General features: G+C 42.3%; 2 protein-coding genes across 2 annotated transcripts; both read right to left on the bottom strand.

The window, feature by feature from the left end:
• Positions 1–267: 267 nt before the first annotated feature.
• Positions 268–5,399, bottom strand: LOC128400596 (vomeronasal type-2 receptor 26-like). The gene is made up of 4 exons (XM_053362895.1): positions 3,996–5,399; positions 3,252–3,479; positions 2,201–2,327; positions 268–1,514 (listed from the first exon to the last, which is right to left on the bottom strand). The coding sequence occupies exons 1-4, from the start codon at positions 4,830–4,832 to the stop codon at positions 613–615; spliced, it is 2,094 nt and encodes a 697-aa protein (XP_053218870.1). The 5' UTR covers positions 4,833–5,399; the 3' UTR covers positions 268–612.
• A 7,462-nt stretch (positions 5,400–12,861) lies between these two features.
• LOC128398957 (vomeronasal type-2 receptor 26-like) lies at positions 12,862–13,766 on the bottom strand. The gene has a single exon (XM_053360220.1). It carries the CDS (start codon positions 13,759–13,761, stop codon positions 12,862–12,864), a length of 900 nt encoding a protein of 299 aa, XP_053216195.1. The 5' UTR covers positions 13,762–13,766.
• Between the last annotated feature and the right edge of the window lie 2,752 nt (positions 13,767–16,518).

Genomic DNA, 16,518 nt, shown 5'->3' with positions numbered 1-16,518 from the left:
AACTGTGGAACTCAATGCCATAGGAAACAATGGAGGAGACAATGCATTTGCTTTTGGATACGGCTTGAAGGTTTAATCTCACTGTAAACAAGTGGTACAGTGACAATAAAGTATTTCTATTTCCCACAGGAATCTGGTTGGTCAGTGTGAGTACAGGCTGCCGTACAGGATGGGCCATTGGCCTGACTCAATCTTACATTTCTACGATCTTGAGTGTGGATAGTTGATGATGAAATCTGACTGTGAGCAGTACAGAACAATAGACCATAAATGAATACTCAAATATTCCATGGCCTGCAATAGTACAGTTTCACATTATACTGAAAGCTGTGAGAATTAAGGCTAGATACAGATTTCCTTACATGTATATTTTGACAAGAATTGCTCTAATTCTTCTTGTCAACACATGCTGCAACAGAATAATGTATGTGTAAATGTATGATTGTTTTCCTCAAAGCAAATAAGTCAATTTCACAAAGGAAATTTCAACTATGGGAATTAGGAGTCTAGAAAAAATTATAAAAGGGAGCAGGTGAACTTATATTTCCAAATATTCTACTGTGAACACAGAGGATAACACAAAATAAAGCAGATGACAGGTTTCTCATTTCTTTAATTTTTCTTCCTTATTAGCTGTTCTCTATTGTTCAGCTCAGGCCTCAGAATGATTATGTAACATTTGGGGAAGAAGATGCAACCCAGCAACCCACCACCGGAGGCTAAGATAGAGAAGATCTCCACAGCTACCATATATTTTCCCTTGGTGCTCAGGTAGGAGGGAATAAAGGACAGCCAAACACTGCAGAAGACCAACATGCTGAAAGTGATGAACTTGGCTTCGTTGAAACTGTCCGGTAACTTCCTGGCGAGGAAAGCCACAGCAAAACTTACAGTGGCCAGGCAGCTCATGTAGATGAGGACACAATAAAACATGGTCACAGACCCTTCATTACATTCTAGTATAATTTCTTCTGTCATTGAGTGCATGTCCACATCTGGGTATGGGGGAGAGGTTGCCAGCCACACAGTACATATTCCTGCTTGAACTATGGAGCAGAAAAGGAGAATGGAGTGGCCTAGTCCTTTGCCCACCCATTTCCTCATCCTGGATTCTGGTTTTGTAGCCATGAAGGCCAAAACCACCGTGAAGGTTTTTGCCAGGACACAAGAAACAGCAGTTGAGAAGATGATGCCAAAAGCTGTTTGTCGGAGGAGACACGTGACCTTCTCAGGTCGGCCAATGAAGAGCAATGCACAAAGGAAACAGAGCAGGAGAGAGATGAGCAGAGTGTAGGTGAGGTTTCGGTTGTTTGCAATGACAATGGGTGTGTCATGGTGCTTCATAAATGTACCTAGTACCAGAGCTGTGATCAAGGAAAGGAAAAGAGAGAAGCAGGCTAAACTGTTGCCCAAAGGTTCTTCATAAGACAAGAAGCTGATATCCTTGGGTAGACATGCATCCCGGTTTCTGCTTGGATAGTCTTTGTCTGGGCATTTATGGCAGTTATTCATATCTGGGGGGAAATAAAGAAATGAGCTCATATCATGTCAACTTTCTGAAATGTTTACTTTCTGTCTGAGAAGAAAAGAGCTCTCTTTAAATCAAAACACATATCTAGTACTGTCTGGTGCTCTGCAAAGTGCTATTACTGATTTTAATTGGTTCAGAGCTGTGTGGTGCCACAGCCAGTGCCACTAACACCTAAATGTTTATTCACACTTTCCTTGATGCAGCCTGTGTAAGTCAGAAGGAGTAACAAGGCCCCTCTAAATATGATTTGAACCACATACCATCCAATTACTCTCAATGCATAGACATTGTCATTTGATTGGCATATTTAAACTACAGTGGTACCTCAGGTTAAGTACTTAATTCGTTCCTGAGGTCCGTTCTTAACCTGAAACTGTTCTTAATCTGAAGCACCACTTTAGCTAATGGGGCCTCCTGCTGCTGCTGCGCCGCCAGAGCCCAATTTCTGTTCTTATCCTGAAGCAAAGTTCTTAAGCTGAAGCACTATTTCTGGGTTAGCGGAGTGTGTAACCTGAAGCGTATGTACCACTGAAAGGCAATGATCACAAAGAGGCAGGATAATGCATACAGTAGATTATCTATTTTGAAACGTAAACTCAGCTATCCTTACAACACCTTTCAATTATTACTGCTGAGTTTGGATCTATTTAATCTATTTATTTCTCTTACCATCCTGGTTTGCAATCTTCCCCTCTGCACATGGGAGGCAATCGTAGCAGCAAGGTGGCTGTCCCTCCTTTACTTTCTTGCTGGATCCTGGAAGACATCTCTCAGTACAGACAGAAAGAGGCTGAGTCTATTCCATAAATGAAAAAGCAGAAGTTAACTCTTTTTTAAACTTTAAGAAGATAACTCTTTTTAAAAGACTAATGTATCCATTCCTAATGCCCAGTCACTTGCTGTTTACACCTTTCTTCTCAGCTCTCTCCTTCACTCTCTCAATCTTCACCACTTCTCCTGCTTCCTCCTCTTCCACTTATGAACTTAGAAGACTAGCGGTCTCCTGCACCTGCTGCTGTCGGTTCCCATTTTCTTCCTCTGGTATTATTATACCTCCCTTTCCCAACCAGCTCATTCCTCCACCTTTTAGCAAGAAAGGTGAAATCTTGGGGCTTTTCTATTAATGCATCCTCTTTAACTCAGGTTAAAATCAGTATTTTGTAAATGTAAAGATATCCTAATTCTTATGTTTATATTAATATAGATTTCTATTTTTACTTAAAATTCACATTGCAGTCTTCCAGAGGAAAGGAAAACCCATTAGTTACTCCAACTAACCACTTATGTGCACTCTCTGATGTAAGATTGCTTCAAGGTCAAACAGATCATCCACTTCATAGTTTCCTGGTCTTTCACCACGTACACCCTCTTGTGCAGGCAAAATAAATTCAGAGGCCCTGATTGGCTGGGGGAAAACCCTGCACTCCTATCTCCAGGCCTTTTCATAGAACAACTGGTATTTGACCTGGATCAAAGCACCCATATTCACATGAAGGCGCTCTGTGTTCTGTTTTGTATCATCCTTAATAAAATATTTTCCTTTACTCCTGTAGTGGCTTCTAGTAGCAAGCTTTTGGCTCTTAATCTAGTACTTGGATGCATTCGCCATGTTCTACATAGTAACTTGCAGTTTAAAAGACAGTTAGTAGACATGCAGGTGAATGATCATTGCTTATGCAAGACTGAATCTCTTTGGAATTATCTAACAATTCGGCCCTACCTCATTAAACCAACTGTGCCATGTGATGGCATCTTCATCAAGGATGAATGATTGGTCTGGAGGAGCCTGTGGATCTATCCTCCCAACTCTCACTCTCTGCAAACTTTGGTTGGAGAATATAATGCAATTGACAATATCTAAGCTAGATGCTGCCTCTCCATTCTGGTTGATGAAGACCACATCTCCTGCTGTATTGTTAAATGAGATGCTTCTCAGAAAGTGATGGAGCTAGATTGAAAGCAGAAAAGGCAGTTGTTTGGAAATGGCTGCAGTTAAATTACAGAACTGAGGTATCTTTTTCATGTGGCAGGACCTACAGCAATTGGTGTGTGGTGATTAAGTCACTTGTGAGTGTAGTCAGGTTCAAGTATGGAGAGACCACCTGTTCATTCTGTTCTATTCTCTCTCTCTCTCTCTCTCTCTCTCTCTCTCCACTCTTTCTTTCTCCCCCCCCCCCATTTTCCTCTCTCCGCCTTCATCTCAAGAGACACCACAATGGTTTGTGACCACCTGCTCTGAGGCAGCATTTGGGGTAAATGGGGTAAATAGAATGCTGAACATCTCTCTCGGCCATGACTACTGCTTGTTATCTGTGAATACAGTGGCATCTCAGTGATCTCCAAACTTCTGTCATACAAAACTTTTTTTCTCTGAGAGGAATGAGCAAACTGACAACATTTTGAAAACCCATACTTTATCAGAGAATAACAGGACTCTTCCAGTTGAGGATGTTCAGCCTATTACCTGCCAAAACTGTTGATTCTGATTCTTCCCTCTTCCTCTGTATGCCATTCCTCTGTGCCTGAGTCTGGATGTGAACATGGCATGTAAAGCATGGGCCATGGCGTAGACAGCACTGTGGATGCTGTAACTGTGGCCTGTCATGCTCATTTCAAAAAATGATCCAGGAAGGCTCTCCAGCTTCTCTTCTCCAGTGCAAATATTTCCCTCTACCTTGTCTGCAGTCATATCTGGGAATACACATTCAAAGACCTGTTGCCAGAAGTCCCTGATAAAACCGTCCCCATCTGTGCTGGAAGGGTTTCTGTGCAGAACATACTGATGAAATCCTGGTGGGTTTCTAAAGTGAATTTCAAAGGCTATAGCACCATTGAATACTCTTGAATCCCAGCTCCTTTGAAAGACAAATGAAGCAAACTCAATCTGGGCAGTTGTTATCCATACTTTACTTTTTATATTGTTTATCATGTCATCATGTTCTGATAGGTATGGAAGCCATCTAAAAGTTGCCATGGAATAAGATTCTCCATTTGCCACCATAACATTAGCTTTGCTGCTAAGAATTTTATGGTTTATAATTGCCCCCTGTTGTAGCATGCCATTAATTTCAGAAATAAAACTAAAAGCAGGGATTCTTTCTAGGAATGCAAAACACACACCACTCTTGGTAAACATTGGGGAAATGGTTTGCACAAATCTTTCTCCGTTTTCATTGTCCATTGCAATGACTCCAATCCATGTCCACCTGAAATGCAGAAGCAAAGAGAGAATTCCCTCATACTGAAGGGCTTCTGAGGCTGCCATCTGGTAGAAGGGAAGCCCTGGGCTTTTATCATTCATCACTGGAGCAGAGCCATAAATGAGCTAAAAAGTAAATAGAAGAATAGAAGAGACAAAGTAGATTCCTTTCACAGTATTCATATACATTATGTGCTGAACCCTGTTAGTCAAATATGCCCTTTGCCAACGTTTCAGGGTTTGTTTGCCTCTCTCTCAGTTTTTACAAAAGACACACATGCAGATGGGCTGAAACCTGGGATCATCTTCCTTTTCTCATTTTTAAACCTTTCACTTGATGACCTTTCACAGGGGACTGTGTCTGTTTTAGTTTTAGTTTTGGAAATTTTGTTAACACTTTGATGACTGGAGCAGGGCATTGTGTCTATTTTACTTTTAAAAAACCAAACATTTTTTGAGTCGTTGCAAAATTTGGCAACGTCTTGTATAATGGATAAAACTGAATGGGGAACATACCATGCCCCAAGCAGCAGATGACCTAGACATTATCTGACTTTGTCAAAATCGCAAGTTGGATCAGATACATATTTCTTCTCTGGAGCTTCTTTCTTCTTCATGATGCACATAACCCATCACACAGCAAAACTGTGCTGATTCTTCTCAGACTTTATTTATGAACATTTATTTCACTTGCAGAACTGGATGTTATCTTCAATTTTCCATAACTTCTTTGTGTTTGGTGCAATAAAGAAGAATAATTATGGTACTGGAACCTACCTGTCAGTTGTTTTAGCTATAAGCAATTTCCCCCCTCTTCCCCAACAGCTTTTTTGAGATGCCTTGATCACTAATTTTACTATTGGCACCTACCTGTCAGCTTTTATCCTGTAAGCAATTTCCCCTATACCCCAGTTACTCAATTCAAATACCCTCCTAACTAAGCAGAAAGTACTACATAACCAAAAAGCAGCTGGTGAGGGAGAAGCCCACTTCCCCATCACTGGCCTTTGGGATAACAGTGTTTTAGATACAGAAAGGTAGCCGTGTTGGTCTGCCATAGTCAAAACAATTTTTTTTTTCCTTCCAGTAGCACCTTAAAGACCAACTAAGTTAGTTCTTGGTATGAGCTTTCGTGTGTTTTAGATGGGTGTGTAAGACGGGAAGGGGGGGGATGTGACCTTTTTTCTGGTATTGCACATTTCCCCTTATTGATGTTTGTTTGTTTGTATTATAATTATGTACCACCTTTATTTTCCAAGGATCTCAAGGTGGTGTACATGGTTGTCCTTCCAATTTCAACTTCACCCGGAACTGATTCCGAGGAACCTGCCTCTTCCTCTATGCAAGCTAATAAAGGTATTGTACATAGGTGTCCTACCTGTGGAATCTTAAAGATATCCAAAACAGTGGCCACATAAAAGGAAATTTCAGAATCAAGTCCTCCAATGACCCCAGTCAGATTATTTTCAACATCACATATATAGTTAGGGACAAAATTCTTCACCATGGATAGAAGCAGCAGTGTGGCGAGATATGTGCTCCTTGCATTGTTATAGCTGTCATATAAGTGAAAGCCCAAGGTGATATTGGGTAGGATGTGAGGGTCTTTGTTGATCTCCTTGACTGCAAATTCCAAGGCCACGATGTGCTGGTAAATCTTAGGCACCACCCTAGAATGAGAGTTGCAAACTTCAGCAGATCGATCATTTTACATAACAGCACAGCAATTAATTATATTGTGTTCATTCGGATTAACTCACAGTCCATTCTACTATTCAAGCTCTTATCAATGAAAAATTCTTCCTGATGTTTAGTTGAAATCTCCTCTCTTGTAACTTGAAGAAGCTAATTTGAGTCCTAACCTCCAGAGCAAGTGAAAACAAGTGTGTTCCTTGTGACAGCCCTTGAGATATTTGAAAATGTCTATCATTCCTCCCTCATTCTCATCATAGCTAAACATACCAAACTCCCTTATCTGTTCCTCATAAGACTTGACTTGGTTTCTAGACCATCTTTGTTGCCCTCCTCTGCACATGTTCCAGTTTGCCAATATCCTTCTTAAATAGTGGTGATCAGAACTGGACACAGTACTCCAGGTGACCAAGGCAGAACAGAGTGTACTATTACTTACTTTAATCAGGACACTATACTTCTGTTGATGCAGATTCATTGAGTTTTTCGTCATGTACTACTGGCAAGCCAAGTGTTCATCATCTTAGATTTGTGCATTTGTCCCTATTGAAATTCATGTTGTTACTTTTGTACCAATCTTTTAAGGTTAATAGTATCTAGAGTAGGGGTTGCTAATGTGGGGCCCATGGGACGACTTCCCTTACATGTCTGAGGTCTTTTTCTGACACTTACAAAGTCTCTGGTCTCTCTGGTTTCTCCCTGCAGTGACTTCTTTTTCATGAGTCAGTGATGGTCGTTGGAATTCACTAAATTCTATACTTCATAATAAGCACCTTTCAGTGCTGAAACAAACCTTAGTCTAAGTTCAGAAAATGAAAGCATAAGGATATTCAGCTTCAGAACAGGTTTTTCAAAAATACATTCTTACTAACACTCTAGTTCAGATAAGGTCTATAAAAATTAGCTGATCAAATGGTTCTCCCAGACACATAAACATTCATACATTTCAAAACATTTATATTTATTTTTCCTATTGAGAAATGGGAGCTTCTTCAGTATTCTCTTAATTCCCAAGACACTCTTATGGATTTTTACATCAGCCTATGTCCCACTGATTTGCAAAGTTGTTATTCTTAGGTAAATGGGTAGAGGTTTGCAGCCCTAGTCATTACTCTCAGGCTGTGACTTTAGGTTTGATCGTTTCTCTGCTGTAATGGATGAGTGACTTAGTTCTTACACGAGCTCTTCAGGCAGCGCTGGTGGGGGTTCCTCAGTGAATGCTGCTGGAGAGGAGATGAAGCCACCATGGGAAACAATTCCACCAATGATAAAATCTCCTGGCTGATGATACGTGTGAAGTGGATCTTGTGGACCTTGGATCCTGCATTTTGCTATGTCAGCCTCACATACATTATAAGAAATCAGTTCCAGCAGCAAGAACACTAAAACCACCATTCTCACTAAACAACCAACTGTTTGTTCTACACGGAACCCATGATTTCTCTAGCAATATTATAATTAACTTCTCCAGGATAAAATTGTATCATTTGAATGGTAGTAACGTTTCCTGAGACGATGCAATCTGGGAGTATGAATGATCAGACTTGTGGATCCCACACCCTATTTAAATTATTCTGGTTAATTTTGGTATCTTTTATGTTACTTATGCAAGTGGCCACTGAAAGTCCACAGGTTTTTTTGAGAAGCAGCAGATTTAATTATAGCCCTGTTAATAACTAAGCTGGAATGTAGTTATTTATTCAATGCTTGTGAACCCCTGTGGAATTGCAGAAGAAAATGTGTTTGTGACAGATTCAGAACTGTTGTGTTTAATTCCCTTTCAGTAGATAATAAGGGACCAGTGGTGTATTGGTGAATTTTGAAGTTTGAAGTTCATAATAGAAGACCTTGTAAAAAATGGAGACTTCAAAATGTATTATGGTGTTTTCAGCATCTTGGAATTTGGTTGAGTGGACCTGGATCCACATCAACCATGTGGCATGAGTATAATGGCTGCTCACCACTTTCCCACGGGGTGACAGTTTCGTAACCTCACTCTCAGCCTCCTTCCCCGATGGCCTAGGCACACACATATGCTGGCCTTTGGAGAGGAATTATTCTTGGCTGTTGGATCTCAAAGGGGAGGGGTCTTTCCAACCCAAAAGGCACCATAAATGGGCCACTCACTGGTGCCTCCTGGAGGGCAGTGCCTTGCTGGCTGTGGCTATTGGCAGCTGTCTCGTCTAGCCTGGCAGTTAGGCTTAAAAGAACGCTTGCAGGAGGCTCTTGCAGGAAGGCTGGGTGAAGAGTGACACCCTCCCACCCTCCCTTTTTATTTCCATTCACAATTCAGGTCAATTAATTATTGTGCTTGTAAAATGTATTTTCCTTTTCAGGTCATTATGTAACATAGCTTTTCTCCCTAAGCGTCATTCCGTTTAACCACTTTATTTTTCTTCTACCTGCTGAACTTACTATGGTTGCTTATGGTTGCCATATTCAGAGCTGGGAAGGAATTTGCCTGTAGACAAATTGGCCGTAGGTTTTGCCTTCCTAGTAGCAAAACTTCAAAACTTTTGGTGGTTAAGTCATTGGGTACTGTGGCGTTTGCCTCCTAGGATGGGTCAAGGAAAGGGTTAAAATGGGTGTGATGTGATTGGCCAGTGAGAATGCAAGGGGGGAGTAAAAGATAGAGTGGGAGGTTTTGAAAGGCAGTTGAGGTTTGGGAGTTGGGAGTTGAGGTTTGTCAGTTGGGAGTTGAGGCTTGGGGGTTGGAGAAGGAAGAGGGTAGAATACGCAGTGGGTTGGTTGAGTTGTATTGTGAGGGAGTGAGAGGAATTGTTAGGGAGTTAGATAGATAGTTGGGAATAATTCAGTTTGAAGTTGTAGGAACTAAGATTTAAGAAACTGACAAGAGAAAAATAAACCAACACCATCCGCTTATTCCTGCACTTAAAAATAAACTTGATTATTTGTTTACGTTAACAACTGTCTGGACTCCGTGTGTCCCTGTGAGAAGCGGGGTGGTGGCAGCAAAGAAAGCAACTGCAGTGGTGGCACAGGGTCAATAGACCGTGAAACGTCCGGGGGCCCTGTGTGATCGCCACAAAATTGGTGGTGCAGCGGTGGCATAAGAACCGTACCTGCCACCACAAAATTGGCGGCAGCGGTGGGATACGATAAGTCTAAGTGCCTGTGTGGGGAAACAATACACCTAGAGAGGGGAAAGGTAAATCGGGGAAGAGATTACCTGGCCTGAGGGTGTGATTGAGGATAAACCCCAGATTGCTGTGTGGCCGAGATAACAATAAGAGCAAGAGATCTCAAAAGACTGTTCTGGCGGAGGCTTAGGCTCAGGGTCAGAGGAAGTAAGCTTGAAAGGTTAGAGGAAAAAACCTAAAGCTATACTTTGGGGACCAGAGTCTTGGAAAGCCAAGCGGGGAGGAACAGTGCTGAGAGTAAAAGACTGTTATTTAATTAATGCAAAATACTGACTCAACCATAATACCACCCAAGAAGACCAAGCACCCAGTGAGAGAAAACCCACATGAAAGCTCTGGAGAATAGAATGGGAATCCCCAGGGGGAAGAAATCAGAATAGAAGAGATGACTAAAACCCCACCTGAAGTAGAAGTTCCACAGGTTTCAGAGGATTTTGAAAAGTGGAAATTAGTACAAGAATATAACTTGAAATTAGAGCTTGAGATAAATAGAACTGAACAATTTAGGCTGGAGCAGGAATTGGAAAGAGAAAAATTGAGGGCTGAACAATTGAGGGCTGAGCAAGAATGGGAAAAAGAAAAATTGAGGGCTGAGCAGGAAAGGGAACAGCAGCGGTTTCAGTTAGAGATGAGACGGTTGGAATTAACGGTTTTAGAAAATAGTAATAATAGTAATAACACCGATGGACAGAATCAAATAATAATAATAATAATAATAATAATTTTATTTATACCCCACCCTCCCCAGCCAAGGCTGGGCTCAGAGCGGCTTACAAGCAATAATAAAAACAAGTTAAATGATTACAACTTAAAAACAAAATTAAAAAATACAACATTAAAATACTGAAACATTAAAATATTAAAATGTAGCCTCATCGCAGAAGGAGAAGGAAAAGAAATAGAAAGAGAGGGAGGGAATCAAATTGGCTCCAAGCCAAAGGCCAGGTGGAACAACTCTGTCTTACAGACCCTGCGGAAAGAAATCAGATCCTGCAGGGCCCTGGTCTCGTGAGGCAGAGCGTTCCACCAGACCGGAGCCAGAGTTGAAAAGGCCCTGGCTCTGGTTGAAGTCAATCTAACTTCCTTAGGGCCCAGGACCACAAGGGTGTTGCTATTTATGGACCTTGAGGCTCTCCATGGGGCATACCGGGAGAGGCGGTCCCGTAGGTACGAGGGTCCTAGGCCGTGAAGGGCTTTAAAGGTCAAAAGCAGCACCTTAAATCTGATCCTGTACTCCACCGGGAGCCAGTGCAGCTTGAAAAGCACTGGGTGAATATGCTCCCATGGCAGGGACCCCGTGAGGAGCCTCGCTGCAGCATTCTGCACCCGCTGGAGTTTCTGGGACAGCTTCAAGGGCAGTCCCGCGTAGAGCGAATTACAGTAGTCAAGCCTGGAGATGACCGTCACATGGATCACTGTGGTCAGGTTGGGGCGGGAAAGGTAAGGGACCAACTGCTTGATACGGCGAAGGTGGAAAAATGTCGCCTTGGCTGTTGCTGTAACTTGCGCTTCCATGGAAAGGGAGGTGTCAAGGATTACACCCAAACTCTTAACGGAAGGCAATGGCACTAATTGGGCCCCCGCAAGAGAAGGGAGTTGGTCCCTCATCCCCATGCCATCCCGACCCAGCCATAGGACCTCTGTCTTCAAAGGATTTAGTTTCAATTGGCTCCCACGAAACCATCCAGCCACAGCTTCCAAGCATCTGGTCAGTGTGTTCGGGGCCGAGTCGGTGTGGCCATCCATCAGTAGATAGAGCTGAGTGTCATCAGCATATTGGTGACAGCCCAGCCCAAAGCTCCGGATAATCTGGGCAAGGGGGCATATAAAGATGTTAAAAAGCATTGGGGAGAGGATTGCGCTTTGCGGCACTCCACACACCAAGGAGTGTAAATGAAGATAGATTTAAAACGCTTTCCTGAGTTTAGAGATAGGGATAGCCCAGAAGCATTTCTAGTATCCTTCGAGAAAGCCTGTCATGATTTTCAAGTAAGAGAGGAAGATAAAATGATGATCTTGAGAGCTAGGATAAGCAGTCCTCTAGCCGAATTATACGCTCAAATGACTGAGTAACAATCCCAAAATTTTGAGGTGTACAAGCAGTTAGTATATACACGCTTTGGGATTACCTCAGAGCAATTGAGGAAAAAATTTAGAAGTGTGACAAAGGTGAGGGAGGAAACCTATGCGCAGATGGGTGCAAAGATAAAAACTTACCTCACAAGATGGTTAGAGCAAGAGAATGCAGACACGGTACCTAAGATTAGAGAAGTGATAGGGGGTCAGGTGGGGGGTCGGTCAGGTGGGGGAGGGTCGAGGGAAGACCCAAGGCGTGCCCCTCCTGGCCCTCGTCCGCCCCCTCGGTGCGCTTGCCTTGAAGTTGACGGGGTCCACGCGGAGGTTGTGGGCGTGCAGGTTGCTGAGGTTGGACAGGCAGCCGCGGATGTTGTCAATGCTCTCCTCGGCCCGCCCCCACTTATCTTATCGCCCCGGGACTGCCGGAGAGGTCGGCTGCGCGGCGGAGCAGCCAAACCCACTAATGGCGCAAAGAGGGGCCTCGGCGACGGCGGACAGAGCTCAGCTCCCACCTTGGCAGCCGAAAGAGCCGGTACTGTAGCCGCTAAGCCGCTAAGCCGTTAAAAGCCGTTTGGTGTGTTTTCTTGGATTTCTTTGCAGTACAGTATGTACACTTTGGTGATTTTAAAATGCTTTTCTGTCATGTTTAGAAACTTAAAGTATGTGCGACTTTAAAGATCACTTAATAAACTCTTTTTGCACCAAATTTGGCTTTGTTTGGACTTCTTTTGACCATAGGAACGCATTAATTGATTTTCAATGCATTCCTATGGGAAACCATGCTTCGCAAGACAAAAAACTCACAAGAAGAAAAAACTCGCGGAACGAATTAATTTCGTCTTGCGAGGCACCACTGTATCTGTAAATGTTTGGTTGTTTTCCTCAAAGCAAATAAGTCAATTTTACAAATGAATTTTCAACTATGCGAATTTGGATTCTAGAAAAAAATTATATAAGGCAGCAGCTAAACTTATATTTCCAAATATTCCACTGTAAACACAGAGAAAAACATTACATACAGCAGATGGCATTTTCTCATTTCTTTAATTTTTCTTCCTTATTAGCTGTTTTCTATTGAACTATGGAAATTTGGAGTACATAAAAAATTATATAAGGCAGCAAGTGAACATATATTTCCAAATATTCTGCTGTACACACAGAGAAAAGCATGAAAGAGGGCAAAGGGCAGGTTTATTATTTCTTTAAATTTTCTTCTTTATTAGCTGTTCTCTATTGTTCAGCTCAGGCCTCAGAATAATTATATAGCATTTGGGGGAAAAGATGCAACCCAGCAACCCACCACCAGAGGCTAAGATGGAGAAGATCTCCACAGCTACCATGTATTTTCCCTTGGTGCTCAGGTAGGAGGGAATAAAGGACAGCCAAACACTGCAGAAGACCAACATGCTGAAAGTGATAAACTTGGCTTCGTTGAAACTGTCCGGTAACTTCCTGGCAAGGAAAGCCACAGCAAAGCTTACAGTGGCCAGGCAGCTCATGTAGATAAGGACACAGTAAAACATGGCCACAGACCCCTCATTACATTCTAGTATGATTTCTTCTGTGATTGAGTTCATGTCCACATCTGGGTATGGGGGAGAGGTTGCCAGCCACACAGTACATATCCCTGCTTGAACAATGGAACAGGAAAGGAGAATGGAGTGGCCTAGTCCTTTGCCCACCCATTTCCTCATCCTGGATTCTGGTTTTGTAGCCATGAAGGCCAAAACCACCGTGAAGGTTTTTGCCAGGACACAAGAAACAGCAGTTGAGAAGATGATACCAAAAGCTGGTTGCCGGAGGAGACATGTGACCTTCTCAGGTCGGCCAATGAAGAGCAATGCACAAAGGAAGCAGAGCAGAAGAGAGATGAGGAGAGTGTAAGTGAGGTTTCGGTTGTTTGCAATGACCATGGGTGTGTCGTGGTGTTTTATAAACGTACCTAGTACCAAAGTTGTGATCAAGGAAAGGGAAAGAGAGAAACAGGCTAAACTGATGCCCAAAGGTTCTTCATAAGACAAGAAGCTTATATCCTTGGGTAGACATGCGTCACGGTTTCTGCTTGGATAGTCTTTGTCTGGGCATTTATTACAGTCATTCATATCTGGGGGGAAACAAATATATTAGGTCATATATTTTAGCTTGCTGAAATGTTTACTTTCTGTCTGAGAAGAATAGAGCTCTGTTTAAATCAAAGCACATGTTTAGTACTGCCTGATGCTCTGTAATGTGGTATTGTTGCAATCTAAGCTTTGTCTATCTCATGGATATGCCAATAAACCACATGAGATCGTGAGGGGAAAAGTAGTCCAAAGTGTTTCATTCTGCGCAGAAGGTTCAGCTGGGAATAACTCGCTAAAACAGCTAAATGTCATACAAAGAGTTTCAAACAGTTTTATACGTTTGGCATAAATTCCACACATTCCATTAAGTTTAAATTTCCTATCCAATTGAAATGCTTTTTTCCCCTCACCCCATTTCCTCTTATGGAACTTTGTTGTCTCCTTATGATTGGTCCAAATTACAGTTTAAACAAAGGAGCTTCCTCGTGCTCTGCTAAACTTTTATTGCAGGATAAGATTTCACTTTAGTATTGTCCAGTGGTTCCTCGGGTTACATACGCTTCAGTTTACATACGCTTCAGGTTACAGACACCGCTAACCCAGAAATAGTGCTTCAGGTTAAGAACTTTGCTTCAGAATGAGAACAAAAATCGTGTTCCTGCAGTACAGCAGCAGCAGGAGGCCCTATTAGCGAAAGTGGTGCTTCAGGTTAAGAACTGACCTCTGGAACGAATCAAGTACTTAACCCAAGGTACCACTGTATTTCACTCTAGTTACCGAGAATAGTCTGACCACAGTCCGAGCATGCTCAGTTGTCAAAACCTTATATGGTATGATTCTCTGTACAGTAGTACCTCAGGTTATAGACGCTTCAGGTTACAGACTCCGCTAACCCAGAAATAGTACCTCAGGTTAAGAACTTTCCTTCAGGATGATAACAGAAATAGCACAGCAGCGGCAGCACGGCAGCAGTGGGAGGCTAAAGTGGTACCACAGGTTAAGAACAGTTTCAGGTTAAGAACGGACCTCAAAAACTAATTAAGTTCTTAACCCGAGGTAGCATTGTATTTAATTGCTACAGTATTCTTGAATTTAATTGGTTCAGGGCTATGTGGTCCTGTAAGTGCTACAGCCAGTGCCATTGCCATCTGAATGTTTATTCACACTAGCCTGGGTGCAGCCCAGTCAGGAGTGGCAAGGCCCTCTCTAGATATGCACAGAACACAAAGTAGAAACGTGCAAAGAGGCATGCTTGGCAAATCCACATCATGCTCAACTCTCATCTGGAAACGAATGTCCCCACTGTGGAAGGACGTGTGGATTCAGAATTGGCCTCCACAGTCACTTACAGACTCATTGTTAAAACCGTGTTTAGGGAAGACAATCTTATTCTGCTATGAGTGATTGAAGAAGAAGAAGAAGAAGAAATGCTTTGAACCACATACCATCCAACTACTCTCAATGCATGGTCATTCTCATTTGATTGGCATATTTAGACTATCTGAAAGGCAATGATCACAAAGAGGCAGGATCACACACACACAGTAGATTATCTCTTTGGAAAAGTAAATTCAGCCATCTTTACAACACCTTTCAATTATTAGTGCTGAATCTGGATCTATTTAATCTATTTATTCCTCCTACCATCCTGGATTGCAATCTTCCCCTCTGCACATGGGATGCAATCGTAGCAGCAAGGGGGCTGTCCCTCCTTCACTTTCTTGCTGGATCCTGGAAGACATCTCTCAGTACAGACAGAAAGAGGCCGAGTCTATTCCGTAAATGAAAGAGCAGAAGGATCAGCAAGAGAACAATGAGTTTGGAAATCTTCATGTTCCTGGGCCCCTCTCTATGTTACTAAGCTGAGTCAGCATTTCAGCAATATGTAGAATGGCTATTTTTTTTAGTAGTAGTAATGTTTGAAGTGATGTCATACTCCCTCTATTGTTCTGGGATGTGTAGGTATTGTTCCCCACCTGTTAGCCAGAAAGGTGAAATCTTGGGGCTTATCTATCCTCTTTTCTTCAGTTAAAAATCAGTATTTTATAATTGTTAAGAAATATTTATAAAATATTTATAAATACAATAAAATAAAATATTTGCCTTTATTCCATTAGTGACTTCTAGCAGTAAGCTTTTGGCTCTTAATCTGGTACTTGGATGAAGAAGAAGAGGAGGAGGAGGAGGAGGAGGAGGAGGAGTTTTAATTTGATATCCCACTTTATCACTACCCTAAGGAGTCTCAAAGCGGCTAACAATCTCCTTTCCCTTCCTCCCCCACAACAAACACTTGGTGAGGTGAGTGAGGCTGAGAGACTTCAGAGAAGTGTGACTAGCCCAAGCTCACCCAGCAGCTGCATGTGGAAGAGCGGGGATGCAAACCCGGTTCACCAGATTACAAGTCTACCGCTCTTAACCACTACACCACACTGTCTCTCTGTATGCATTGGTTATGTTCTACACAGGAGCATGCAGTTTCAGAGACAGTGAGTAGACATGCAGGTGTATGATCATTGCTTAGGTAATATTGAATTTCTTTGGAATTATCTAATAATGTGGTCCTACCTGATTAAACCAACTGTGCCATGTTATGGCATCTTCATCAAGGATGAATGATGGGTCTGGAGGAGCCTGTGGATCTATCCTCCCAACTCTCACTCTGTTGAAACTTTGGTTGGAGAATATAATCCAATTGACAATATCTAAGCTAGATACCACCTCTCCATTCTGGTTGATGAAGACCACATCTCCGGCCGTATTATTAAATGAGATACTTCTCAGAAAGTGATGGAGCTA

Source organism: Podarcis raffonei, chromosome 13 (genome assembly GCF_027172205.1).
Source record: "Podarcis raffonei isolate rPodRaf1 chromosome 13, rPodRaf1.pri, whole genome shotgun sequence".
NCBI classification, from domain to species: domain Eukaryota; kingdom Metazoa; phylum Chordata; class Lepidosauria; order Squamata; family Lacertidae; genus Podarcis; species Podarcis raffonei.
The sequence above is the reverse complement of the archived record's forward strand: the minus strand, read 5'-3'. Positions and strand labels throughout refer to the sequence as shown.